A 27,366-nucleotide genomic window follows, 5' to 3' on the forward strand; every position below is an offset into this window, starting at 1 on the left:
TTGGTCTGTGCCAACTGTCCTTCTAGCACGTCCAATCGAGCCTTGAACTACCGAACCTCGCCACCGGACTCCTGTTTGGAAGTTTCCTCACTAGAGTCCTCCTCATGCAAGGATTCCTCATCCATAGCCTCTCGTTCAACCGGAGGCTCCAGCTCTGGAGGAGGTTCCGTCTCTGCCTTGGTTCGCTTCCGCCCTACCTTTGCCATCTCCCAACAATCCACCTCTATCCTTCACTAGAACTGAGGAAAAGGCTCCGATACCAAATTGTAAGCCACAAATTTTTCCTTGCCAATTTGCCAGCTTACCTCGTCTATCTGACCAACACCTCCTTGGCTTGTGCTAAGTTCCCTTGCCAAGGTTCTCGCCTCTTGTACCAGCTCCTACTTGGTCCTACTTGGTTTCAGCTACTCACTGCACGAGCAACGGAGTGTTAGCCATCCATCTACGGATTACCAAATCTCTCCTAATCCCCCTCCCCGGGTTAAACTGGACTTAAGGTTTGGCTACACTCCCCGCAGGCACAAGCAGCCAAGCACACCAAGCCTCCAGGTTCCTAACACCCCTTGGTACAACAAGACTTGATCATGGGACCCTCTAAATCCCAAGCCTTGGGTGCAGCACTTGCTTCGGGACGTCGGGGCGAAACACCGTGGCTTAACGGCCCAGTATGGGTACCTCTACCCCCCACTTCCATCCCGAAGGGAAGGCCCAAGCCCCTAGGAAGGGCGAGGACCAATGAGCTACAAGGTACTCAAATGGGGCACCACTCCACATGAGCCAGGAGCACCGCAGTCGGTTTCCCTTTCAGGAGTGGGAGCTGCTCTTGAACACATCCCTGGGTGGCCCCTCTGGCACCACCCAAGCCCATGCTCACTCCCACCCAAGGCCCCTCGGCCCCAGTCTCAACCTCAAGCTAGTTTGGAAGCACTGCTGGAGAGTTCCTTCAAGACTGGTTCCTGGACCTCACTATCCCTACTATACTTTTGGAACCCCCTGCAGCCCCCCCCCCCCCCCCCCCCCTGGGAGACGCACGCTTTGGGCTTTCACCCCTTGACCCGTATTAGTACTCGAACTTAGTCTCTGGCTCGATCTCAGACTCGATCTCGGATCCGACTTCGGATTCGGTCTCAGACTCGATCTCGGACTCGATCTCGGACCCGATCTCGGACTCGGCCTCGAACTCGACCTCGGACTCGGTCTTGGACCCGATTTCGGATCTCGGACTCCGTCTCGAGCTCAGTCTCGAACTCGGTCTCTGAGTCGGTCTTGGACTCGATTCCGGACTCTATCTCGAACTCGGTCTTAGAGTCGGTCTTGGACTCGATCTTAGACTTGGTTCCATCCAATGAACTCTTTATCATTTTGGTCATGCTTTCGGGGCTCCTTTAGCCTACGACACCTCGGCGAGTTGGTTCCTTACACATGGGACTTAGTGGTCGAGCTTGTGGGCCTTGATTCAATAGTAGTGTTGGCAAACATGGCCATGGACAGAAAAAGGACTTGGTGGGAACCGAAAAAGGGATATTAGAGAAGGCTAATCCCCATGTCTATGGGCATCTTAAAGATATTGAGGAGTGGATCTAGGATGATCACTTGTGGATGGATGTCCCATTCCTTGAGAGATGGGATACTAATATAGGTGGTGTTAGACCACTAGTGTGACCAAGGTGAATGGGCATGGCCTTAACGTAATAGGTTAATATGTCGGTGGTACCTTAGGGTGTCAGTCATGGGATCGGACATGTGGAGCACTTGAACCAAGTGCAATGGTTAAGTGGCATGGATGCCATTCTTGGGGTTAGTAACTCCCTAAGTCCAAAATAAGACTTACGGAAGTTGTGAGTGAGACTCCTCTAAGTGGTCAAAGGTGTAGTTAAGTGACCAAAGTAGAATGGAAAATTTAGTCGTTTACTCCCCTTTGAGGAACACACACTTTAGGCTTTCACCCCAAGTCTCCCTTAGTATCAGGAGTTAGTCTCTGGGACAAGCTTGAAACTTACTAAATATGGAATGGCGCTAAATTGCAAATTTGGACACGGGACGAACACCATTGTGTTCAAGCTAATCTCTACATTCCATAAATATGCCAAATGAGCGAATCTAGACACTTTTCATAAATAACATTTTGGACCGAAATGAGACTAACACAAAAGGCATGATAGCGAGGGCGTTTGGCAAGCTCATGGCTGCTTGGAGGAGGCTAAATGTTTGTTTGAGAGGCACGTGGTGGCTTGGAACTCCATGCTTGGCACATATGCCTCGAATGGGCATTTGGACGAGGCACTAGATTCCTTCCTAAAGATGGCTCACAATGATCCATATGCTCACCTCTAGAAACCATCTTGAAAATGCAAAGTTTATTTATGATCGAATGCTTTACAAGAGCAAGATGGCGCGCACAGTGCTCCTCTCGGCCTATCTCTGGAATTGGCCACCTCCAAGAAGCGATGAGCCTCTTCTGGGCACCAAACTCAAGTTTCCAAGAGGAGTCCCTTGTGAGCAAAAGCTGGCACCATTGCCATCCAGACGATTGCATTGCGCTCCTTGCTCATGAGAGAATGCCAGAGCAAGACTTAGTCTCACACACACAATGTTAAGAGTTAAATTCCAAGACTGATGTAAAACACTTACCGAGGTGACAACACATGACTCGCCCCAGTATCGAGATAGGACTTCACGTTCCCCAAGTTCATACCACCATGGATCTGCAAGCCACTTGAAATGTAGCAGAAAACAGCGCTTCTCAACATCTGGAAATTGTATACGCTTCCAGTGCCACGAGCGCTGCCTTCAGGGTCAATGAACGTGTCCTCCGACTCGAAATTCACAACCAGTGAAGACTGTGACAAATCCAGCAGAGTAGACCCGGCCAGCAAGATCATCCATTTCTTGACCACTTTATTTTCTCGAGTCAAGCTTAACTTCAAAGAACAAAAAATGGCCTAGCCGTGTAAAGGAAGGCTAAGATCCACAGAAAAAACGTCATGGAAAACACACAGAGAGTTATACTATTGAGCACTGTAGTTTGCTGATGGATTGCCATGGTCATCGCTGGTGTGGACACAGAAACTATCGAGATTTTGGAGAAAGAACTAAACAAAACTGCAGCAGCAAAAGCCGCAGCGATGACCAGGCATGAGAGGAGCGATGCAAGCACAAGCTTTCGAGTAGGAGCCACAATTTCTGGAGAGCCAAGAGAAAAGAGAATAGATTGAGCAAACAAAGGGGGCAATCTCCCATATATAAAGATCCAAGAGCACGAACTCACACAAAAGCTCGCACAAACTTTTACTCCAGTGGCAGTAGTAGCACCTTAACGTTGATAACCATGGTTTCACCACCATGGTTGGAATGATCTACAATGAAACACACGTTCTCAATGCTCAAGTCAGAATAGATATCAGCGAAAGATGAACATCTTGAGGCGAGTTTAGATTGGAGCTAAAGGAAATTTGGAGCTGTTGGATTCTTTCTCAGCCGGCAAACTTCCGCCTTCAGTGACTCAAATCCGCTTTACATCCATGCTGGAGGTCAGAACCAAAGCTACTGAACTCTCTCTGCGTTCCAGAATATGCAATCGAACAAATCTTCAGTTATGTCAAGGTTCGTTCCCAGTAAGTTCAGTTCACTAGTACTGCGCATACTCCTCTCAAACTGTGGATTGCCATTTAAGCGGGACAACGCTCCCACCTCCAAAACCAGCGAGCCTGAGAGAAAAAATCCATGAAATTTTCTACGGCCAGAATTATGGTATATTTAGTAAAGTGTATTTAATTTGATTTATAAAGATCCTTTACAATTAGGGCTTGTGTTCTTTCTTTCTTTTTTATCACAGCGATGAAGAGGGCAAGAGAATATGGCGATTGGAGTTTTGCAACACTCAACATGGTGACCAAAGTAAAGAACAAAAAGGTAAAGGTGACATACAGTTCTCCACTACTACCGCCAGTTTTGGAGGAGAAACCCACTCTTGTGTTAGACATGGACAAGACACTAATCCATGCCCACAAGGCCACAGCGTCCCTCAAGCTCTTCAGTGGGAAGACTCTTCCATTGCAGCGCTACCTTGTCGCAAAGCGGTTGGGTGTGGATACATTTCTAAATGAGATGAGTCAGATATATGAGATTGTGGTTTTTACTCGAGCTGTGAAGCCTTATGCGGACAGGATATTGGATAGGCTCAACCCAGCTGGGAATCTCTTCACCCATCGCCTCTACAGAGATTCATGCTCGCCCAAGGAAGTGGGAGGGAGAAAGGTTGTGAAAGATTTTTCGAGATTAGGGCGGGACCTCAGACACACGGTGATCGTGGACGACAAGCCAGAGTCCTTTTGCTTGCAGCCCAGCAATGGAATTGTCATCCGTGCATTCAAAAACAGGAAAGGGCATAAATATGATGAATTGAAGAAGATAAGCAATCTGCTTAAGGAAATTGCAAGAGCTGAAGATGTAAGACAAGCGTTGGAGAAGCTTAAAAGTTAGACAAAAGATCTTGTAAAGAGAAACTCATGTATCCACTGTGTATGCTGTAACACTGCTCACTCTAAATTGATTGTGGCACTGTCTCCCTCACAAAAACAAATGTCCAATTTAGCTTTGGAAACAATGTTATGGCAAATCATAATCAGAAAGACATCTCGAGTTTCAGTCTGATTCATTACTTGAGAGTCAATCGATAATTGTGATGCTTAAGCAGCGTCATCCTGTCTGTCCTGAAACGCAACGTAGAGCCTCCCAAAATCCCATGGCTCGATCACCTGGCCTATTAGTGTGGCTTGACAAGAGTGGTATATAGTTTAGATACGATCTCATTATGCTCACTATTTTGTTGTCCATCCCCACCTACAAATCAAACATGGACGAGAGTGGTATATAGCTTGGATACGATCTCATTATGCTCACTGTTTTGTTGTCCATCCCCACCTACAAATCAAACATGGACGAGAGTGGTATATAGCTTGGATACGATCTCATTATGCTCACTGTTTTGTTGTCCATCCCCACCTACAAATCAAACATGGAGTGAGGAAAACAAAACGAAAACAAAGTTTGTAAACGACAGAAGTTTATACCTGTAAGATATCTCCAGTGAATAAAACACCTCTCCCTTGAGCTCCATGAGACCAGTGGAGGATTTGTGCAACAGCAAAATGGCTAAAAGCGTGAGTCCCTCCCATAGTAGAACTTAACCTTTTCGTGCTGGTAAACCACTCTACAAAAGTATGGATACAGAAAGATCGAAATGAAAGAGAGAAACAAAGGTAGACAATACCATTCGTGGGTATAAACCAGGACGCCTCCAAAAGCCTCGCTCCATCGAGAGTTTGTGCTGTAGTAATGCGGGTGAGAGATGGCAATCGCTCTCAATCCACCTAGTGACTTGGTTATCTCCACTGTGGCATCGTCTAGAAATGAGATGCAGTCCCACAGTATGTTTCCCTCTATCAAAAACATAAAAACCATAAAAAATGCACAACGGCCATAGCTCCAAACATACATACCTTGAGTCTGGATGAGAAACGCACGCTGTCCAATGCCAAACTTTGGAAAGGTTATGATCTCGAAGACCTGCGGCTCATGCTTCTTGATACCATTGCGAAACTGCAATCTCATCTTGCTCATGGACGTCCATACCTGACCTTCCCTAAAACTAAAAGTCAAGAAAACTCGAGACCTCCAGGATTTCTGACAAAACATCCCACCCAGACGTGTGCCTCCATAACTTTGAAATCCAAGAGTGTTAACGAGGATTCTCGTGGTGTCTTTGTAGAAAGCAATAACGCCGTGCATTGCTTAGAAACCTTAAGAGATAACCAAGATCTCAGTAGAAGGACAAACTTGTTAAAACTCGAGGAGAAAGATTGACAGACCTTGAGATCCTCTGGAGATATCAGCTGCTGGATGTGGTGGAGGCGGAGCAGAACCTCAGGTCAGACCCTGCTTATCTTGCTTACTATCACTCGCATGTCCAAGCCTCCTGTTTGAGCGCTCCATTGAAGCAAGCGCATATAACACGGTTAAACACGTTTCTTACTGGAAAGCCATCGGTATAGAGCAGCTGACGACTATCAGCTAGAACGCAGCGTATTTGGAGGGTTCCAGTCTCTATGGCCACCTATTTTTCACTCGTTTAGTTCTCTCCAAAATATAAATGAGTTTTCTTGTACCTGTAGATGGACTTAGGACAGACGTCCGAGATGTAGATCGTATAGTAGATGTGCATTTCATGTAGACGATGTTTCCATAAGTATGGATAGTGCTGTCCTTTTGGAAAGTGCTGGCTTGTCCGATCATCACAACCGTGTCAACATAATCGGAAAACTCACAACTGGAAGAGAAGAAACAAGAAGAGAGCAAACGGAATAAGAGCTTACCGGATAGGATGGATCTTGCACTGCCGCTGAGACGCTCAACCCAAACGTAAGTTGCGCAACACACTAGGAGATGATATCCTTTTGATCCATCGCCCGGAAAACCAGCCTGCTCTCTTCCACTTGTGTCCAGGAAGTTAATTGTGTCGTTGACGAGCGCGCCCGGCATTTGGAGTGCAGCTGAGCGATGGGGGATGAGTTCTCGCCGCGTGCCATGAAAAACATCGTGGCTGGACCATGGAAGCTAGAACCTGCCAGGACTTGAACCTCGGACGTCCCCATCATCCAACGGCCATGATGCGATGCGCATAAGAGCTTGCCGCATCTTGCGACAATGGCCGCCGGATCCATCGCCCACATCCTTCACAGCGACCACAACAACAGCGTCTTCCTGCGAAATGTCCTCGTCCAGATGTATGGCCGCTGCGGCTGCCTGGAGGAAGCGCGATCGGTCTTCGATTCTACCTCGGATCCCAATCTCTTCTCTTGGAATCTCACCCTCCAGGCCTACATTCGCAACCACGACCTGAAGCAGGCGCGATCGGTCCTGGAAAGCATACCGCGGCAGGAGATTGTGTCCAGCAACGCCCATACGCCGCGGCCGGGGACGTGCAGCGCGCCAAGCAGCTCTTCGATCGCATCCCTGCAAAGAATTCCATCACCTGGAACGCGATGATCGAGATGTACTCGCCCGAGGCGGAGGCGGTATTCCACTCCATGCCGGAGCAAACACTCGTTTCTAGCACGGCCATGATCGTGCCATATGCCCATAACGGGCATCTCTCACGCGCCGTGGACGGCCATGATCCAAGGCCACTGCCAGAACCGGCGGCTGGATGAAGCCAAAGATCTCTTTGAACGCCGGGCATATGGAGAAAGCAAAGGCCCCGGATCTTAATGAGGTGGCGTTTACGGCTATGATCGACGGCTATGCACCTCATGGCTGCTTGGAGGAGGCTAAATGTTTGTTTGAGAGGCACGTGGTGGCTTGGAACTCCATGCTTGGCGCATATGCCTCGAATGGGCATTTGGACGAGGCACTAGATTCCTTCCTAAAGATGGCTCATCTCTTGGGCAACAATGATCCATATGCTCACCTCTAGAAACCATCTTGAAAATGCAATGTTTATTTACGATCGAATGCCTTACAAGAGCAAGATGGCGCGCACAGTGCTCCTCTCGGCCTATCTCTGGAATTGGCCACCTCCAAGAAGCGATGAGCCTCTTCCGGGCACCAAACTAAGTTTCCAAGAGTTGTCCCTTGTGAGCAAAAGCTGGCACCATTGCCATCCAGACGATTGCATCGCGCTCCTTGCTCACGAGAGAATGCCAGAGCAAGACTTAGTCTCACACACACAATGTTAAGAGTTAAATTCCAAGACTGATGTAAAACACTTACCGAGGTGACAACACATGACTCGCCCCAGTATCGAGATAGGACTTCACGTTCCCCAAGTTCATACCACCACGGATCTGCAAGCCACTTGAAATGTAGCAGAAAACAGTGCTTCTCAAAATCTAGAAATTGTATACGCTTCCACTGCCGCAAGCGCTGCCTTCAGGGTCAATGAACGTGTCCTCCGACTCGAAATTCACAACCAGCGAAGACTGTGACAAATCCAGCAGAGTAGACCCGGCCAGCAAGATCATCCATTTCTTGACCACTTTATTTTCTCGAGTCAAGCTTAACTTCCAAAAACAAAACATGGCCTAGCCGTGTAAAGGAAGGCTAAGATCCACAGAAAAAACGCCATGGAAAACACACAGAGAGTTATACTATTGAGCACTGTAGTTTGCTGATGGATCGCCATGGTCGTCGCTGGTGTGGACACAGAAACTATCGAGATTTTGGAGAAAGAACTAAACAAAACTGCAGCAGCAAAAGCCGCAGCGATGACCAGGCACGAGAGGAGCGATGCAAGCACAAGCTTTCGAGTAGGAGCCATAATTTCTGGAGAGCCAAGAGAAAAGAGAATAGATTGAGCAAACAAAGGGGGCAATGTCCCATAGATAAAGATCCAAGAGCCCGAACTCACACAAAAGCTCGCACAAACTTTTACTCCAGTGGCAGTAGTAGCACCTTAACGTTGATAACCATGGTTTCACCACCATGGTTGGAATGATCTACAATGAAACACACGTTCTCAATGCTCAAGTCAGAATAGATATCAGTGAAAGACGAACATCTTGAGGCGAGTTTAGATTGGAGCTAAAGGAAATTTGGAGCTGTTGGATTCTTTCTCAGCCGGCAAACTTCCGCCGTCAGTGACTGAAATCCGCTTTACATCCATGCTGGAGGTCAGAACCAAAGCTACTGAACTCTCTCTGCGTTCCAGAATATGCAATCGAACAAATCTTCAGTTATGTCAAGGTTCGTTCCCAGTAAGTTCAGTTCACTAGTACTGCGCATACTCCTCTCAAATTGTGGATTGCCATTTAAGCGGGACAACACTCCCACCTCCAAAACCAGCGAGCCTGAGAGAAAAAATCCATGAAATTCTTTACGGCCAGAATTATGGTACTCTAAAGAGTATAGTCTCTCCAATTTAGAGATTCATTCGACCACTTGTGGTGGTTCTTTCCTTTTATTGATTCAGTTTTTGTTAAACCTATTAAAGACACCTTCTTTAACTCAATCCCACTATTCATTATGGAGTAATCTCAGTTTTCATTGATATAAACTTTGCACTTTGGAATTTTTAATCTTGATTTCTTAAAGTCAATTTCCTGGGTATCTTTGACACCTTGCATTGCACATATTATGCAATTCCACTTTCCCTTCTTAGGAAGTTCTATATTTGAGGGCACCATCATCTTCTCTTTTATTTCGTGTCAACTTTGACATTAAGTTTCAGTTATCATAATATGTGCTAAGGTTATTCACGGCTTTATCATTTGGCTACCTTACCGCTCCTTCCTTTGAAATTTTCATTTTTGCTAAATCAAAGTAATTGGAAATCCATCCTAGAAACCAAAGGCTTTAAAAAAAAATCTCTCATACTTGCTAAGGATTTAGTGATATGTTTGACAAGTCACTCTAAAGCGTCCACATAATACATGCTACAGCAAGGTAGGCTACTATTCTGTAAGTTGTTTGGAATTGCTTGAATTGTTTTCATCATGTTGGATTTTCATTTACAGCTGCAAATCCAACTCTGAATCTTGACTGGCCAACTTGATTTAGCATTGCAATTGGTGTTGCTGAAACATCCTCCTGGATATAAAGCTCAATGCAAAGATCTTGGACTTTGGAATTTCGAAACTCTTCAACTTAGAAAAAGGCTTCAATCACAAGAACATTGTAAGTTGCTACATTTTCCCTATAACTTATGTCCCATGCAGCGGATTTGCACCACAATATGCATTGCAAGGTCGACTAACATTCAAGGTTGATGTCTATAGCTATGGAGTACTTCTTTTGGAGATCATCTCTTATAACAATCTCACGCTTCCAACTGATGAACAGCTGCTACTGCAGTGGGTATGTTCTTCACTCACATGTTTTTGTTAAAGCTGTACTGTGGCTGCATTCAAACTTGGAGCATGAAACAAAGGGGGAAACTGCTTGAATTCGTGGACAGGAAACTAAAGAGGGATTCTTCCGAGAGCTTAGAAGCAGAGTTCTCGAGGGTGATACAAGTGGCCCTCGTGTGCACGAATGCTGATGAAAAACTGAGGCCAGGTTTGAGCGACGTGGTAGGTTAGAACAGAGCCTGAGAACCGAGCCTGAGAACAACAGTTCTCTGTTCTCGGGCCCGAGGACAGAGCCCGAGAATAACTGCTTGGTCTGAACAACTGCTTCAGGGGAATTTAAGGGAAAAAAACCTTGAATTTTCCTGTACTGTACTATTTTCATTTTCCCCTTTCAATTTGGGGGAAATGTCTCCACAATTAATTCCCAAGCTATTCCCGAAATTCCTCTGTTTTCCTTTGTTTGCGGGAATTTGACCGCTCCAGTGGCTCATGGGTCGAGACAAGCAGCACCATCACCATAGCATGAGCTCAGCCAACGAAATAGCCCACTGATATCATCGATCGATCGATCGACCCAGCCTGCATGTTTGATAAGCTGATGGATCGATTGATCGACTTGTTTCCAAATTTTTACTTTTCGTTGGAATCGGTGAGGAGGGAGAAGAAGAAGACTCGGGCTCCGATTCGTCCGTTTCAAATGTTTTTTGTGCTTGACGACCCTAATGCAGCCCAGAGAAATGGAATTTTGGCTCAGAAGCTCTTGCAGTAGGCGTACCGATCCTGACTGCCCACCAAGAGCCGCATTGGATCGAAAGGGAAAAAAGAATCCAATCAGAAAGCAGAGCATTGTGTTGGTGATATGTCCGCTTGTGCTGAAAAGCTCGGCCACTTCCGTTCCTCTTTTGTTTCTTTTTTGGTTCAAGCACCGAAACATGAAGTCAGTCGCTCGCTTGCTCGCTCGCTCGATTGATTGAAAGCTGGTGTGATGAAAGGGCAGCTGCTGTTCTTGTTGATCTGTGAACGTCACATCCGAGTTTGGTTTTGCGAAAGAGCGGAATCCAACAGGAATATCAATGGCCCCGGAGAATGACGGATTAGGAAATTGCTCTAAATCTTTGACTCTGGGGATTCGAACCCGGGCTGGCGCTGAAATGCACGACGATGTTGGAGTTTGATATAGGGGAATCGGACGGGCTTAGGGTTCTTGGAGCTGCTTTCCGCGGTCAAGGTGGTATTCTTTTTACAAGGTGCGATGCAGTCAAGCCGGCATTCTGGATATTGCCGGTTCCACGCGCAAATGAACGCGGGGTTAGTACAACTCTTGAGCACTAAGCGATTCCCCCAGGTCAATAACCTGATCATGATCAAGGTTCTTGCTTTACAAGGTGCGATGACAACTGTAAAGCCGGAATTATCGCACTGTTGAAATGAAGGAGCGGCAGGATTTCAGGCACAGCAAGCGCCTCGGATCATGAAGATGAAGATGCGAGTTCGAGGTATTTTGGTATACTGTTGTTTGGCGATCATACCATTTCTAGCAGCATCAGTGGACGTCCCTACAAGCCAGCCTCTAGTGTATATCAACAATGATCTTGGACGGTTCGGGGCTCCACTGGAGAAGCAAGACATATATGATTCTACCTTTTACAGGACTGCCTTCTTTGAATCAGACCGCGGTCTGTACAATCTGGGTTTTGCGAATTCTACACCGGGTCGGTACACGCTTGCTTTGGTACTGAATGCGGATTTATCGTATTCAGGGCCTTCGTATACGAGTAGATTGATCTGGGAAGCCAACCGAGAGGATCCAGTTGGGTTCAATGCCAGTCTCACCCTTGGAGCTGATGGGAACCTTGTGCTCCGAGACGCAGATGGAAGATCTGTGTGGTCAACTGATACGGCCAACAAAGGGGCTACCCATGCAGAAATTCTGCCAACAGGTAATTTTGTAGTCAGATCCAACAACACCATCTTGTGGCAAAGTTTTGATCATCCAAGTGACACCCTCATGGTGAGCCAGATTTTCGAACCAGGAATGAAGCTGCAGAGTCGAACAACCCTGAGTAATTCATCTTTGGGAGTTTACTCGCTGGTCATGGAACCTGGTGGACTGGTCCTGTATTCCAACTTTTCAGGCTCTCAACAACCGTACTGGGTCAGGAGCTACTACGGACAGGATACACTCAGTGGTGCACTTCGTACCTGTGATTCACTGGTTGCTGCAGTTCTCGAAGGAGACGGACCTGGACTATTGCTCGACCTTAAGACCAACGGTTCTGCGGCTGCCAACCTGAAGTCCCAGACTTTGTGCAGCTTAAATGCAACAGAGCCTTTGCAGTTGAAGAATTCCAACACTTGGCAGAATCAATCCTTTATACGACTTGAACCTGATGGAAATCTGCGGGCTTACACGCTAGGGTCCATGAATCTGTGGGAGGATCCTTACCAGCTGTTCGATGACGTCGACTCCTGCTGGCTACCTCAGAAGTGCCAGCCTTTTGGGATTTGTTCCAACGGGGGTTGCGTAGGATGTTTAAACCCAGACGGGACAACAGCAGCTTGGAGCAGCACATGCACTGCTCCTCGGGTTGACTCTTGCACAGACGTTCAATCTCTCGATTTTCTTCCTGTCCCAGGTGCAGAGTATTTTTCCAGCAGGTACTTGAATTCTACAGTCACAAGTTTCGAGGATTGCAGGAGCCGGTGCTTGCAGAACTGCTCCTGTTCAGCTTTCTTCTATTGGAACGAGTCTAGCTCGTGCTTCATGACCAATAATGTCACTCTCCAGATAGTTTCCAATCAAAGTCATGTTGCATACATCAAGGCAACAAAAGTTGAACAAGGCAGTGGTACTCCTCAGCCGGGTGTCACCGGTCTCTCAGCTGGTGCTATTGCTGGAATAGTGGTTGGCGGCTTGTTCCTGATGCTGGTATGTATTTTAGCGGTGATATTCTTCATCAAGAAGAGGAGACAGATTCAGGCTGTTCAATATGACAGTGACACCTTTCTTGAATCCATAGAGAACTTGAGGCCGATACGATTCACCCTTTCGGATCTGGAACGCATCACAGATAACTTCTCGAAAGTCCTAGGTACCGGTGGTTTTGGTGGTGTGTACGAAGGTGTACTCCCAGATGGTAGGAAAGTTGCTGTGAAGAAGCTGGAAAGTACAGGACAGGGGAAGAAGGAATTCTATGCGGAAGTTGCCGTCCTAGGGACAATTCATCATTGGAATCTGGTAAAACTGCTTGGCTTCTGCTCAGAGGGTCTAAACAGGCTTCTGGTTTATGAACACATGGAGAATGGTTCCCTGGACAAGTGGATCTACCAAGATTTCCTCGAACAGAAGGTGCTGAACTGGCAACAGAGGATGGAAATTATGCTGGGGATGGCCAGGGGTCTGGCATATTTGCATGAGGAATGCGTAGAGAAGATTATCCACCTCGACATAAAGCCTCAGAATATCTTGCTGAACGAGGACTTGGTCGCGAAAGTGGCGGACTTCGGTCTCTCCAGGCTCATGTCTCGCGATCAGAGTTACGTTATGACAACAATGAGAGGTACTCCAGGGTACCTTGCACCAGAGTGGCTACTGGAGGCTGCTATAACAGAGAAGAGCGACGTTTACAGCTTTGGAGTCGTGCTGCTGGAGGTGATTAGCGGGCGGAGGAACTTCTCTCGAGTTTCTGAGAGAGAAAAGTTTTACCTCCCGGCTTACGCATTGGAGCTGGTGACACAAGAGAAGGAAATGGAGCTGGTCGATCCGCGGCTGAAAGGCGAGTGTGACGAAGCAGTCGTGCGAGCAGTTATCAGGATTGCGTTCCAGTGTCTGCAAGAGAACGGGAGCTCAAGGCCATCGATGGGGAAGGTTGTGCAGATGCTAGAAGGCTCCAGCCCAGTGGAGGACATTCCCCTGGATAGCCTTCCCTTCTCAACCAGGAACGAAGCTCGCATCCAGCATGCTGATTTTCTCAGCGTGACAGGCTCTACATCTGCAGGAGGGTATTGGCCACAGTCGGACACAAGCTTGGGCGCTCGATGAGGATCGAGCATTGTAATTACTGGATGACTATTGGAGTCGTGAAAAAATTTTGGATTCTTTTACCAGTAAATAGGCACATAAATTAACTTTATGAACCAACTAAACACTCTGGTTTTAGGGCTTTGAGTGTTTACGGCAGTATTAGGGATAAGTTTCAATGCTGGAATACGCCAAGCGCTGCTTTCGATATTTCACTACGCTGCAGATGACAGTTCGTCCGTGTGTAGAGCCGCTTATGAGGAGATTAGTGCGGTGTGCCCAACCAATGAATGCGAATGTGTCATTTTCCAAGCAATTCAGGATGATCAGGTGAATTTTCCAGCACATCAAAATGGATTGAGCACTCAAGAAGCTGATTCTATCCAGTTCTGCAGGGCTGCCGAAGAAGGATGCCTGCCAATTGGGTTCGTTAATAGCAATCACATGCCAGATCGACTTGCGCCAAGCTGGGTTAACAACGTTGATGCCGGGTGAATTTAGTGTTCTTGATGCTGGGTGACTTTAGTGTTCTTGACGCAGAATGACCGATTAAGAAATTGGATCCGCTTGCCTTGACCTTGAGGACGGCACTCGATCATGGAATCGATGGACCCGATCGAGAGTCCCGCAAAAAGGAGCTTGTACTTGGGGCATAAACGCACCACACAATCCTTTCCTGCTTCGACTGCCACTGCTACTGCTACTTCCTGCCTTTCTTTCTCCTCGCACTCCTCGTCCCCGTGCACATACAAGGAATGCCACCGGTGGTTCATGCACACTGCAGCTCCAGCCCTGTTAAATCTGACCTGAATTTTCCAACCAGAGCTCTCATCACCCCAAGAGGAAGTCCGGCACCTTGCGGTAAAACGAGCCCCATGCAATAGTGCCAGTCACATCAGATAACCGTGTGAGTTTCCTGTCTTGAGAACAGGGTCTTCATTGCCTTCGAGAGGACTAGTTCCTCTAGAGCTGCCTTGTGCACTTCGTACCATATGTCTTGGGAAATCCTTCACAAAGTGGTTTTCGAGTGGAAAATGAAGAATGAAGAGTAGTAGCCATTTCTTTGTCAATATCAGCTGTGAGTAAACTGTAGACGGGAAAACTAACGAGCACCGAGCTCCGAAACTCAGCTTTGCTTGTAGCTTTATGCCACTTCTCACTACCAAGAGCATATGTTGCAATCATCACGTGCAAAGTTACTATTTTAGACATTCTTATCTTGTGTAGTACTGTTGATTCCTTTTATTAGTCTCTTTTATTTAAGTGTTAGGCTTAACATCTATTAGATAAGTATTTTTGTTAATTAAGCTTTTAATTATCTCTTGCTTTAATTTGCATTAACTTGGTAAAAACCTTCACATAATGATGATAACTTATATCCACTATACACTCTCATATTGTGCCTTATATTTTAATTCCTTTTCAACATCATTTTATAAAGTTTTGAGCTTGTCCCAAAAATTATTTTTTAGGACTAGGGTGAAAAGTGATCTTTCATATAGTCCAAATGTATAGTAAGGATAGTGAGGGTTGAAAGTTGACCACTTAAGACATTGTCTAGCTTCCTGGTTTCCATGCCTAGATCCTCCTCCAACAGGCGCCGGAAGCTAACCATCGTGAGTGACCTAGATCATCGCTTATTAGATATATTATGTCCAACCCCAAGCTCTATATTATATTAGTTAGCAAAATACTTACATCCTTATGTTAGGCTGCTTATATACTGAAATAATATAATGGTATGTTGGAATTTTAAATAATTTAAGAGTGTTTCAATGATGTTTATGATTTTGTCCCTTCACTCTTTATCTATAAGCTTTAGAGTTTAACTTTGTCTTTTCATTCAATATTAAAGTGTATTATAAATATCAAAAGCTACTTATTAATGAGTCCTTTCAGATGTTCTTTCCTTAGTACCATGATGGCAAGATATCAATATTGTTGAACCCTTTATCAATTTTTGCCTAAGCTAGTTGAAAAATTGGTTAACATATATGCACTTAAACCGAAAGGGCACCAAAGATAGAAATCCTTAAATGACATTTAGTTAAACATATTTGATATGGTGAAGAAAAATTCATGTTCTTGACTTGCACTTGTTAGTATTGAGAACCCCTGAATTTAGTCCCTAAATACTTATTATATGATACTTATTGTATTCGTTAAAACACTTTTGCTATCATGTTTCATGTGTTAGTTTTATTTGGTCTTATTAATTATTTATGAAAAGTGTCTAGATTTGCTAGTGAAGCATATTTATAGAATGTAAAGATTGTCATAAATATAATAGTGTTATTCCCATATTTAAATTTGCAATCTAACACCATTCTATATTTAATAAATTTTCACGATTAACCAAGACTAACTATTGGGACAGGGATGAAAGCCTAAAGCATGCCTTCATATAAGGAGGGATATGGGGGGTTTTAAATATGTAATAAGAATAATGGGTAGGTTCTATTTTCTTGCTTGTGTGTTTGTCTTTCTTTGGCATTTGGCTCAAGCTCCATACCATATTAATTGATGGAGTATTGATATTCATGTGTTAAGCCACTGATATGCTAAAATAGTGCTAAACTTTGTTTGGCTTTATGTTAGTCATGGCATTGGGATGCTAAATACTCTAAGACTGTTCTAATGTTGCTCCATGCTTTTGTCCTTTTATTCTTTGGGTTATATGTTTAATAATCTTTCTATGTTCTAATTCTTTCACTCTTCGGTTAAATATTTAGAAATTTGGCTCGATCCTTTTATTTAATGGCTAATGCCTAATACTTGGATTCTATTCTATTGCCCTTGGCACATGTATCTAAAGATGGATTCCACTTTTTGATTATTTTATAATAAATTACTATAGGGTAAAAAGTGTAAATTATATATGTTACATAATGGCTCTAAAACTCAAGTCTAGCTTCATTACTCTTGGCACATATGTCTAAGGGTTAAATTTTTCTATGTTATAGGGTATAGGGTTAAAAATATAAGTACTACAATGGTATATAAAAATAACAAACTTTAAAAATATGTTTTAGGAAATAATTTTGAGAATCTTAGTGTAAACTCTTAAATTTAAACTTATTGAAAAGTCATCCATTCCAGTAAAAGTATTCCAAAAACTTTAATTGATTAAAACATGGAGTGCACTTTTGTTTATAGGCCATTTCCCTTTATATATGAACCCTAATAGAGTGTCTTTTAAGTTGTTCTATTTTGTTACTTATATTCAAAAGAAAAAAATAATAAATAAAATAGAAAATTTTAATCTAATTACTTTTATCCACAAAATTCATAAAAAGGATGTGAATGGTATACTTCTAAGTATTCAATAAAACTTGATGCTTATTAGGCTCTACATAAAAATTACATTATTAAGGATATTATGATATGATTAGTATAGGTAATTAAGACCACTTTATCATATTATTGCAGTAAATGGTTTTAAAATCACTTATTTTCATATATTTACAATAATAGTTTGCACGGGCTATGGGTGGTTCCAAATATATAGTAGAGATAGTGGGTAGGTCGGGCATGGCTGACCAACCTGAGGCATAATCTAGCTCCCACTTGCGTGCTTGTCTTTATTCTGCGTCCAGCTTGGGTCTAAGCCCAAGTTCCATTCCATGCTAGCTGGTGGAGTCACGTTAGGCCACTGGTATGCCGAAATAGCACTAGAATTCGTTTGGCTCCGTTTTGCGTGCTAGTCCTGGCATTGTGTAGCACACGTGGTTTTGACCTTTTATCCTATGGTGATTTACCATAGGATAACACCACGAAGCGGAACCTAAACCCTTTTTGTGCCACGTGACAGATGCCATGTGTCACATGCCACGTGTCTATGCCACGTGTCCATAGGAACCCAAGGTTCAGGGCCTTGGGCCACTGAACGAAGGAACGGTGCCAAACTCCCAAGCATGGAGCCAAGGAGTGATGGAACCGAACCACGGAGCAACTCTCGAGCATACAGCCTAAGGAGCGAAGGGACAGGGGCCCGGAGCGACTTGGAACAGTCCTGGAGAAACCAGCATCCCAATGCCAGGACCAGCATGCAAAACGGAGCCAAACGGAGTCTGGCGCTATTTCGGCATACCGGTGGCCTAACGTGAGGAGTATGGGTACTCCACCAGCTAGCATGGAATGGAACTTGGGCTTAGACCCAAGACCGCGACGCAGAACAAGGACAGGCACGCAAGTGGGACGCTAGACTATGCCTCAGGCTTGGTCGGCCATGCCCGACCTACCCACTATCTCCTACTATACAATTTGGGAAACCCCCCCATAGCCCCCCCCCCCACCTCTGCTTTTCTTGAGGAACACACGCTTTGGGCTTTCATCCCAAGCCTCCCTTAGTATCAGGAGTTAGTCTCTGGGACAAGCTCGAAACTTACTAAATATGGAATGTCCCTAGATTGTGAATTTGGACACGGGACAAACACCGTTGTGTTCAGGCCGATCTCTACATTCCGTAGATGTGCCAAATGAGCAAATCTGGACACTTTCCATAAATAGCATTTGGGACTGAAATGAGACTAACACAAAGGGCATGATAGCGAGGGTGTTTGGCAGACACGGTAAGCTATCATGTAGCGATATTGAGGGACCAATCTCAATACGCGAGGGTTCTTGTCAAGCCAGTGCAAGACAGAGCAAAAGAGAACTAAAAAGCCAGGCCAAGTATGCTTGGCTGAATAGACACTTAGGAATTCCGTCCTTATGCTCATCCGGCCAAGTACAGATGCAAAGTCCAGTTTACTAACACTTGAACAAGAGGGGCTGATAAAGGGTCCAGCAATACCGACCTCCTGCCATCGTGGCAGTAAGGTAAGAGTGTTCGTAAGGACTGGTTGACAGGTAACTTTCGATACCTGAAGTCACATTCGCGACACTCTCCCCCCCTAGGGAAGATCGACGTCCTCGTCGATGCACACTCGAGTCTAGAATACCGCCAAGGAAACAACTCCAGAGAAAGTTCACGGTACTCACACTATGTGAGAAATGCACCAACTTAAATGAGTTAGGAGGCAACCTCTTTGTCTAACGCGGATGCGCTACCAGCTCAGACACCTTCCGGCCGTCACCGACAAGGAAATGACTAACGGAGTCAGCCACCCTTGCTGCTCTGGGTGTCACCCAGCTACAAAAGTGTGATATGCCCCTGCCCGCAAGGACATAGAGAGAGGAGCCAGAGGCCCCAACCCTCCTGAGAAAAGAAACCAAACCCGTCGGTAAGGTTTAGATAGACTACTGTAAACAGGCAGTTAGAGTTGTTTACACGGTCATGCCCTTTGAACGGAATAAGGAACATCGACAGAGAGGCGGGTTATGTAACCAGTCGATAGTAGCTACCCCATGACTAGAGATTTCAACATGCACACGAAGTGCCGAAGCCAATCTGCCTATACTGGCCCAAACTCAAAGATCAAGATATAGGGACTATATCAAAGTCAAACAATGATATCTTAGAGATTTAATTATCAGTGAATAAAGCTTAGATTAGAACACAAATGTATTCCAAGTAAGTTATCATCCGATAAACTAGTATTATAGTATAGGAACCACCAAGATCACTATCTTTGGAAAACATAGAATTCACCATCCAACAAAATTCAATAGCAAGTATATCATCAAGTAAACTCAATGAGAAAACTTAACTACTAAAGATTGTAGACAGTATGCTAAACAACTTACAAAAGATAACTCAAAGAACACAAAGCATCATTGACTGACAAGCACAATGCTCGCGAATATATAACCCGAAGGAAATAACATCCCAACCTACTAGAACTAACTTGAGCAAAAATCAACAGAACAGAATGAATGTGGTAGAACCAACAAACACTTAGTCATGCTAACCATTGCACCAGCCAATCTGAATAGATCCCGGTCAATAATACAAAGGAACTCAAGTTACTTGAGCAAGTGTCAGCAATATCCTATCGATATCTCAAACCCAAGAGACCAATCCAGAGCAAACCACAAAGAACATGTGGTATTGCGAAAAGCCATAAGCCATCAAAGAGAACAACTAACCATCATGAAAGATCATCAATCATCCTATCAATAAAGAGATGCATAATCGTCATTGAAGAAAGAATCCACCATCCCGAAGAATGGCAAATCATTCTAGATCAACGATAATCAAGCAAAACCTTCGACAAGGATAATCAACTTTCCTAGATGATAGTTAATCATCACCAATGATTGCTAGATGCAAAAACCAACTTCAACATCGAAGCTAATGAGCCAAAATGCCTTCCCCAACAACTTCAAACAAATGGAACAATGAGCATAAAAAACTCAAAGAACCAAAAGCTCGAAGAAGCTTATAGCTAAGTCTTGCCTAATAATGATCATGAGTCTGTGCATGAACTAATTTCAATGCTAAAGAAGAAACCATGGTACAACCCATAATATCCTCCTCAACACATCCATAAGCTAAACTTCATAATGCCAAAGTTAATGAAGAGCATTTCTGCATCAATCCAAAAGCTAAGCACAATAAAGTTATGCCCAACAAATGATCACTAAATGATCCTCCATGAATCCATCTATAGCAAGATGTAACTCACTTCATAACAAGCACAAGAAGAATCATCAACGATTGATATATTCCAACTTAAATCCAATAAGGATTCAAATATTCTAATATCGATCACTAACTCTTCCCTTGTAAAGTTAGCATTGTCCATGACTCAATCACTTTTCAAGGAAAAACTTAAAGCTCAACCTCTACTAAATAATCTCATCTAGAACACAACTAACATAAACTTGCCACTCAGTTCATTTGAACGTCAACACAGTTGCTAACTAGTAAATGCATGAATGCCAACAACACAAAGCTAAAGCCAAATCATTAACACTATCTTCATCAAGACTAATGAAACTCAATATCAATCTTGTAGAGAGATATCTCATTTCACTCGAATCTCAATGTTAACGACAAAGCATCACTTCAATGCCATCAACACCATAACAAAACTAGAAGAAAGCAAAAGTGAATCACCACCCAAAGCTTTCTAGCAACCAAGCTAACCAAAGTCGAAGATACTTTAGTCAGTATCCGAGATTAATCCTTCAGCAACACTCAGCTATAGAATACATATCATCAAGGAGTGATTCACCACATCCAAGCCTCAATGAAATCCAACACTAGGGACTAAATGTAACCAAATGATATCAACAGAGGTAGAGTCGACATGCCAACATGAAAAACCCATGTGTAAGCTTAACGACACGATCCTCCGCAACACTATCCACTAAAGTAAGCCCATCACTACTAAATCATCATCGAGCAAAGCAAGTGTCAACAGTCCTTGATGAAGTCTATAAGTAATCACTAGTCGCAAAGCAACTAACAATCACTCCTCAATTTGCCTTCACAAGACCCAAACACCAACTCTTGTCATCAAGTTATATACTTGTCCAACATGAACATAATACCCTAGGTACGAGATAAAAGTTCATTGACAAGCACAAACTAAATTACCACTCAAATCCAACTCAACCGCAATAAGCTCACTAAAACATTTAGCCAATAGCTCTGAGCATGCCTTGAAGAGGCTAACTATGCATGATCAACACTCAGTCGAAACTAAAGTGAAGACCATGAGATGGACTCATATAGACAAAGCTATAATACGGGTACCAACATCTCAACCTCAAACAACTAAGTTGGACATCACCATCCTCAACCAAAGCGCAGGGCCACCAAGACCAAGTCAAGATCAGTGAGAGCTCACTACTCTCATAGAGTCTTAACAAAATGCAAGGTGTAACTTGCCACCGAGCATAATGTTATAAAATTAAGGCACAAGAGTCACCCTTCTTAGAAAAGCACAATGGCCACTTTTCTATACCAACTCTAGACTCTATCCAACTTAATTGCCTTAGCCTCAAAAGTTAGCATCCCTTTCGGGCCGCATCATACAAACTACCACTAAGATCTAAGCCAACCGAAGTCAACTCCAACCTCTTCACTAGTTTGTATTGGCTTACGAAAACGGAATGGTTTTCGGCAAAGTGATCAATAGATCAGCCATTGGAGAAGTCTAAGAAAATTTGTGGAAAATTTCCATCCTAGAGAAAGAATGACTCTCAGTCCAGGATTGCAAACTTTCAAAACTCAACCAACTTCCTCCTACCAACAACTTCACATAGGCTCACCTCAACACAAATTCTCATGATCGAACAACATGCTTAAGCATCGAACATCTTTGCCCATATAACCGACATCCAACACTGACATCCGCAAAGTGCAAAATGAACATCTAAGGCTTGATCACGAAGACCACATCTTTGGATATCCACATTGCACTAACACTCTTCTTCAATCACCTTCAAGATCCAATGTGAAGCCAAAACACTAACAAAAAAAATGACATGGAAAAATCAAGGTCCAAGGAAAATTCCTCATCACTTGAAATAACAATGCCACTTCCACTAACACAAGTTGCTAGTGATGTCAATGCCCCAACTACACATCTTCTCCATCCAACAATCTACTCCAAGTGCTAACGGATCAACCAACAAGCTATAGCAAATGAATGCTACAACCCTTTCCAACACCTAACAGGCAAACTCAAGGAAACAAGGTACCAACTTAAGCTTAGCATAATGGACCACTATAGAGAATCCAGTCAAAGCTACTACAATGCTACTTTGTGCAAGTAGACTAGCTTCTCCATCAACCACTTTGGGATTGATCATCATTTAACAAAGCAACTTCGTAAACACATTGCTCATTATCACATGGATATGATATAAATCACAATGACTTGATCATCAATCAAGCAACACTATGAGCAATGCCCATGTCACTACTGCAAAGGTTTATGTGAATATCAAGTGCTAACTCGATTCGACAAAATGCAACATAAATGCCACACCCCATCGATAGAGATTTACAACACCAATACTACTAACTTTTGTTCACAACACGGACAAGCACATGCCACTCTCTATCCGACCAATCTCAAAACTAATCCAACACCAAGCTACTCAAAGAGCAATAGCAAGGTTCCCTAGAAAAAAATCGAGCATTGCAACCCAAGTTTTCCAATAGCAAGCTTAGACAAAAAATGGTTTAGCGCTTCACCGCTATCCATCCCACAACTCACCATTGTAAGACCACCATCTCCAACATGCATCAAGATAGGGACTCTTGATTGCATGATATGAACACAAGCAATGAGTTAACACCTCGTTGCAAATCATCTCTCCAAGAAGAGAAAATGATTTACGTATTTGATCCTCCGTCCCCGATGACTCTCTTTTCGGTCTCATCTTTGACCAAACCTCAAGTTTGCTTTTGCACTGCCTTCAGTTCAATCGAAGAAAATTTTATGAGAGAGCACGGCCATGACTACTTGAACCAATAGACTAATCCCTATAGTCTTGATTGATCCACTTATAATCATGCCTAGGAAGGATCCACTAGTGCCGTGCTAAATAGCTACGGACCAGCCTATTTGCCACTCATAGCAAACTCAGGGAAAGTTTACTTTCACCCACGGTACATGGAACAACTCATGGAACCACCGATAGGCTAATATTAATCCTGCCAACTCAAAGTGTAACCTCGAGTTGCTAATGTGCCTCACTCACGAGCTCAAGCTTAAACTCGTGCTACCGGGACAACTCAAATCCATCCTATGAGCCCAAGCGCAAGCTCACATCATAAGGTACAATAAGGTAACAATATCCATACCCAAGGAACCAATTGCGAAGCCTTTGCACCCAAACATGTACCCACTCGGATCATCGTTTTCATCTCTGCGTATGCAACAAGACTAGTTGCCCAATCTCATTGAATAGTACTCGCTGAGACTCTTTCTCTGATACCAAATGTAGCACACATGGTTTTGACCTTTTATCCTATGGTGATTTACCATAGGATAACACCACGAAGCGGAACCTAAACCCTCTTTGTGCCACGTGACAGATGCCACGTGTCACATGCCACGTGTCCATAGGAACCCAAGGTTCAGGGCCTTGGGCCACTGAACGAAGGAACGGTGCCAAACTCCCAAGCATGGAGCCAAGGAGTGATGGAACCGAACCACGGAGCAACTCCCGAGCATACAGCCCAAGGAGCGAAGGGACAGGGGCCCGGAGCGACTTGGAACAGTTCTGGAGAAGCCAGCATCCCAATGCCAGGACCAGCATGCAAAACGGAGCCAAACGGAGTCTGGCGCTATTTCGGCATACCGGTGGCCTAACGTGAGAGTATGGGTACTCCACCAGCTAGCATGGAATGGAACTTGGGCTTAGACCCAAGCCGGACGCAAAACAAGGACAAGCACGCAAGCGGGAGCTAGACTATGCCTCAGGTTGGTTGGCCATGCCCAACCTACCCACTATCCCTACTATACATTTGGAACCCCCCACAGTGCCCCCCCCCCCTTGAGGAACACACGCTTTGGGCTTTCACCCCAAGCCTCCCTTAGTATCAGGAGTTAGTCTCTGGGACAAGCTCGAAACTTACTAAATATGGAATGTCCTTAGATTGTGAATTTGGACACGGGACAAACACCGTTGTGTTCAGGCCGATCTCTACATTCCGTAGATGTGCTAAATGAGCAAATCTGGACACTTTCCATAAATAGCATTTGGGACCGAAATGAGACTAACACAAAGGGCATGATAGCGAGGGTGTTTGGCAGACACGGTAAGCTATCATGTAGCGATATTGAGGGACCAATCTCAATACGCGAGGGTTCTTGTCAAGCCAGTGCAAGACAGAGCAAAAGAGAACTAAAAAGCCAGGCCAAGTATGCTTGGCTAAATAGACACTTAGGAATTCCGTCCTTATGCTCATTCGGCCAAGTACAGATGCAAAGTCCAGTTTACTAACACTTGAACAAGAGGGGGTTATAAAGGGTCCAGCAATACCGACCTCCTGCCATCATGGCAGTAAGGTAAGAGTGTTCGTAAGGACTGGTCGACAGGTAACTTTCGATACCCGAAGTCACATTCGCGACACATTGGGATGTTGGTTGCTCTAGGATTGTTCCAAGTCACTCTGGGCTCCTGTCCCTTCGCTCTTTGAGTTGTATGCTCGGGAGTTACTCCGTGGTTCGGTTCCGTCATTCCTTGGCTCTATGCTTGGGAGTTTGGCATTGTTCCTTTGTTCAGTGGCCCAAAGCCCTGAAACTCGAGTTCCACACCACTGTCCTTTGGACATGTGGCATGTGACACATGGCATCTATCATGTGGCACAAAGAGGGTTTAAGTTCTACTTTGTGGTTATCCTATGGTAAATCACTATAGGATAAAGGGTCAAAACCACATACACTACACTAAACCCTCTATATGCTATATATCACATGCCACATTCTATATGCTACATATTCTAAGGACAACAGAGTGGAACTTAAGTTTTAGGGCCTTGGGCCACTGAACGAAGGAATGGAGTTAAACTCCTAAGTATGGAGCCAAGGAACAAAGGTATTGGAGCATAGAGCAACTCCCGAACGTACAGCTCAAAAACCGAAAGGATAGGAGCACAAAATGATTTGGAATAGTCCTAGAGCATTTAGTATCCCAATGCCAAAACTAACATGCAAAACAAAGCCAAACGAAATTTAATGCTATGTTAGCATACTAATAGCCTAACATGAGGATATGGGTACTCCACTAATTAGCATGGTATAGAATTTGGCTGTAAAGAAAGAATATCTAAAAGGACTAACCGATTGATAACTTTCAATACCCAAAGTCACATTTACAATAAATTATCAACCTAATAGGATTTTAAGGATATTATCACACTACACCTTAGGTCCACCTACCATTGTCAGGCACACAAACTACAAGTGGAGCAAGTTGTGTATCCCTTGAGAACAATTGCTATGTTGCTAAGGCAATCTCAACCAGGTAAAAGATGTTTTCCACATCTTTTTTTAGTGCATTTAAAAACTTTGTGGCTTTATAGAGGGCAACATTATCTTCTTTGCCATTTTGGTTTTTTATTAAGAGTTATATATTCATTAACTTCTTCATGAAGACACCAGCACATGTGAGACTAGACCACTCTTCTATGGCATGATAGGTAATAACTTCTACTTGCAAGAAGTCACAAAGACTGAGCACTTGCTGGATAAAGACCAACACTGGAAGAACAAGAGAGTGAACTACATGTGGGGTCCTATGCTTCATAGTTGGGCACACTTGGATTATAAATATTATGAACACCATTTTCAAGAATATTTATGTTGTAGATTAAAATTACTGGCAAGCTTCTTTATAAAGATTAGGTTTAAGAAGGAAAGATCTAGTTATCTTTAAATCTATTATAATATTTTAATTACAAAGTTCTAGTACTTAATAAAACATCAAATGCAATCACTTGGTCCAATAAAAAACAACTATCACTTGTCTCAATTAATTTTGCAATACTACAATCAAAACACTATTGCACTCACAAAACATGTTAAGTATTACATCCAATGATAATTGAGTGCAATGACACCCTTTATTGTCATAGGAAATAATAATTACTTTTATAAGAATAAAATAATAAAAAATAATTTTCTCTAGTTTTCTTCACAAAAATCCAATATTCTCATTTTATTTTTTATATTTCCTCTTCAAAAAGAACTTTGAGTCAGACTCTTACATCAAAGATACCACAAGTAGAGGAAATTATCAGCAGTTTATTAATATCATTCTTATCATAGACTCTAGTATGCAATAACATGCTTTATATAAGTATAAAATTAGTATTTATTAGTGTAAAAGATAATTTAGTTTTTAAATGTGAAAAATGCATGATTTAAAAAACTTAAAACAGCTCCATAATACTATAAAGATTTGAATAAAGAGAATGAAACTATATTGTTTTGATAGTTCAATAAAAATCCATGGTTGATCAAAAACTTTATTATAAACTAATTCTTCCTACTAGGCATCATTAAGAGTAGCTAAAAATAAATTCAGAGAGTAGTTTTTGTAAAATATTGTTTTCTATAAAAAATAAAAATAAAAATTCTCCTCAATTACCATTAGGTTTCAGCCCCATTCATTTACTTAGATCATAGGTGTCATACTATAAATGTAGCCATAAAAAATTGTTAGCATCAAAAGTTTGATAGTGACCATAAAATATAATTCACACATATAAATTTCAAATTGTGAATGACAATAATAAGTGACTTTTGGTTAGGGCATGTCATATGGCAGATTTTGGCAATCATTTCCATGCAATCAACATAACCTTCTTAATATATCAATATAAAAATATTTCAAGTATAATTCTGAAATATATAAATATGAACGTTAAAGATAACAAGTATAGGAGTTTATTTCATCAGCAGAAGTTAGTTAGAGTTGAATGGCCAATGGAAACCTTACTACCTCTTATCTCCTCAGCCTGCACAGCCACTTCCATATCCCTTCCATCTATGTGAATGCTGCAAGCTTGAGCATGGAGATTACCACTATGTCCTCATCTAGTGCACATCAGGACTAATAGTGTTGATCTCACTGGAATAACAAGGCAGA

The 27,366-nt window shown here is 43.4% G+C and overlaps 3 protein-coding genes across 3 annotated transcripts; 2 read left to right on the forward strand and 1 right to left on the reverse strand.

Annotated features, from left to right (window-relative positions):
* The first annotated feature begins 3,041 nt into the window (after positions 1 to 3,041).
* LOC9645140 (carboxy-terminal domain RNA polymerase II polypeptide A small phosphatase 2) lies at positions 3,042 to 4,482 on the forward strand. The gene is made up of 3 exons (XM_002984758.2): positions 3,042 to 3,167; positions 3,435 to 3,603; positions 3,836 to 4,482. Exons 1-3 carry the CDS (start codon positions 3,042 to 3,044, stop codon positions 4,480 to 4,482), a joined length of 942 nt encoding a protein of 313 aa, XP_002984804.2.
* A 216-nt stretch (positions 4,483 to 4,698) lies between these two features.
* On the reverse strand, positions 4,699 to 6,688 carry LOC9648725 (uncharacterized protein YmaE). The gene is made up of 9 exons (XM_024689891.1): positions 6,168 to 6,688; positions 6,035 to 6,115; positions 5,871 to 5,977; positions 5,502 to 5,801; positions 5,273 to 5,329; positions 5,073 to 5,212; positions 4,984 to 5,004; positions 4,903 to 4,923; positions 4,699 to 4,842 (listed from the first exon to the last, which is right to left on the reverse strand). The coding sequence occupies exons 4-9, from the start codon at positions 5,788 to 5,790 to the stop codon at positions 4,699 to 4,701; spliced, it is 672 nt and encodes a 223-aa protein (XP_024545659.1). The 5' UTR covers positions 5,791 to 5,801; positions 5,871 to 5,977; positions 6,035 to 6,115; positions 6,168 to 6,688.
* Positions 6,689 to 11,223: 4,535 nt separating this feature from the next.
* On the forward strand, positions 11,224 to 13,917 carry LOC9645141 (G-type lectin S-receptor-like serine/threonine-protein kinase SD2-5). Its single transcript, XM_002984759.2, has one exon. The coding sequence runs from the start codon at positions 11,317 to 11,319 to the stop codon at positions 13,885 to 13,887; it is 2,571 nt and encodes an 856-aa protein (XP_002984805.2). The 5' UTR covers positions 11,224 to 11,316; the 3' UTR covers positions 13,888 to 13,917.
* The last annotated feature ends 13,449 nt before the right edge of the window (positions 13,918 to 27,366 follow it).

This window comes from Selaginella moellendorffii, unplaced genomic scaffold (genome assembly GCF_000143415.4).
Source record: "Selaginella moellendorffii unplaced genomic scaffold, v1.0 SELMOscaffold_64, whole genome shotgun sequence".
NCBI lineage: Eukaryota > Viridiplantae > Streptophyta > Lycopodiopsida > Selaginellales > Selaginellaceae > Selaginella > Selaginella moellendorffii.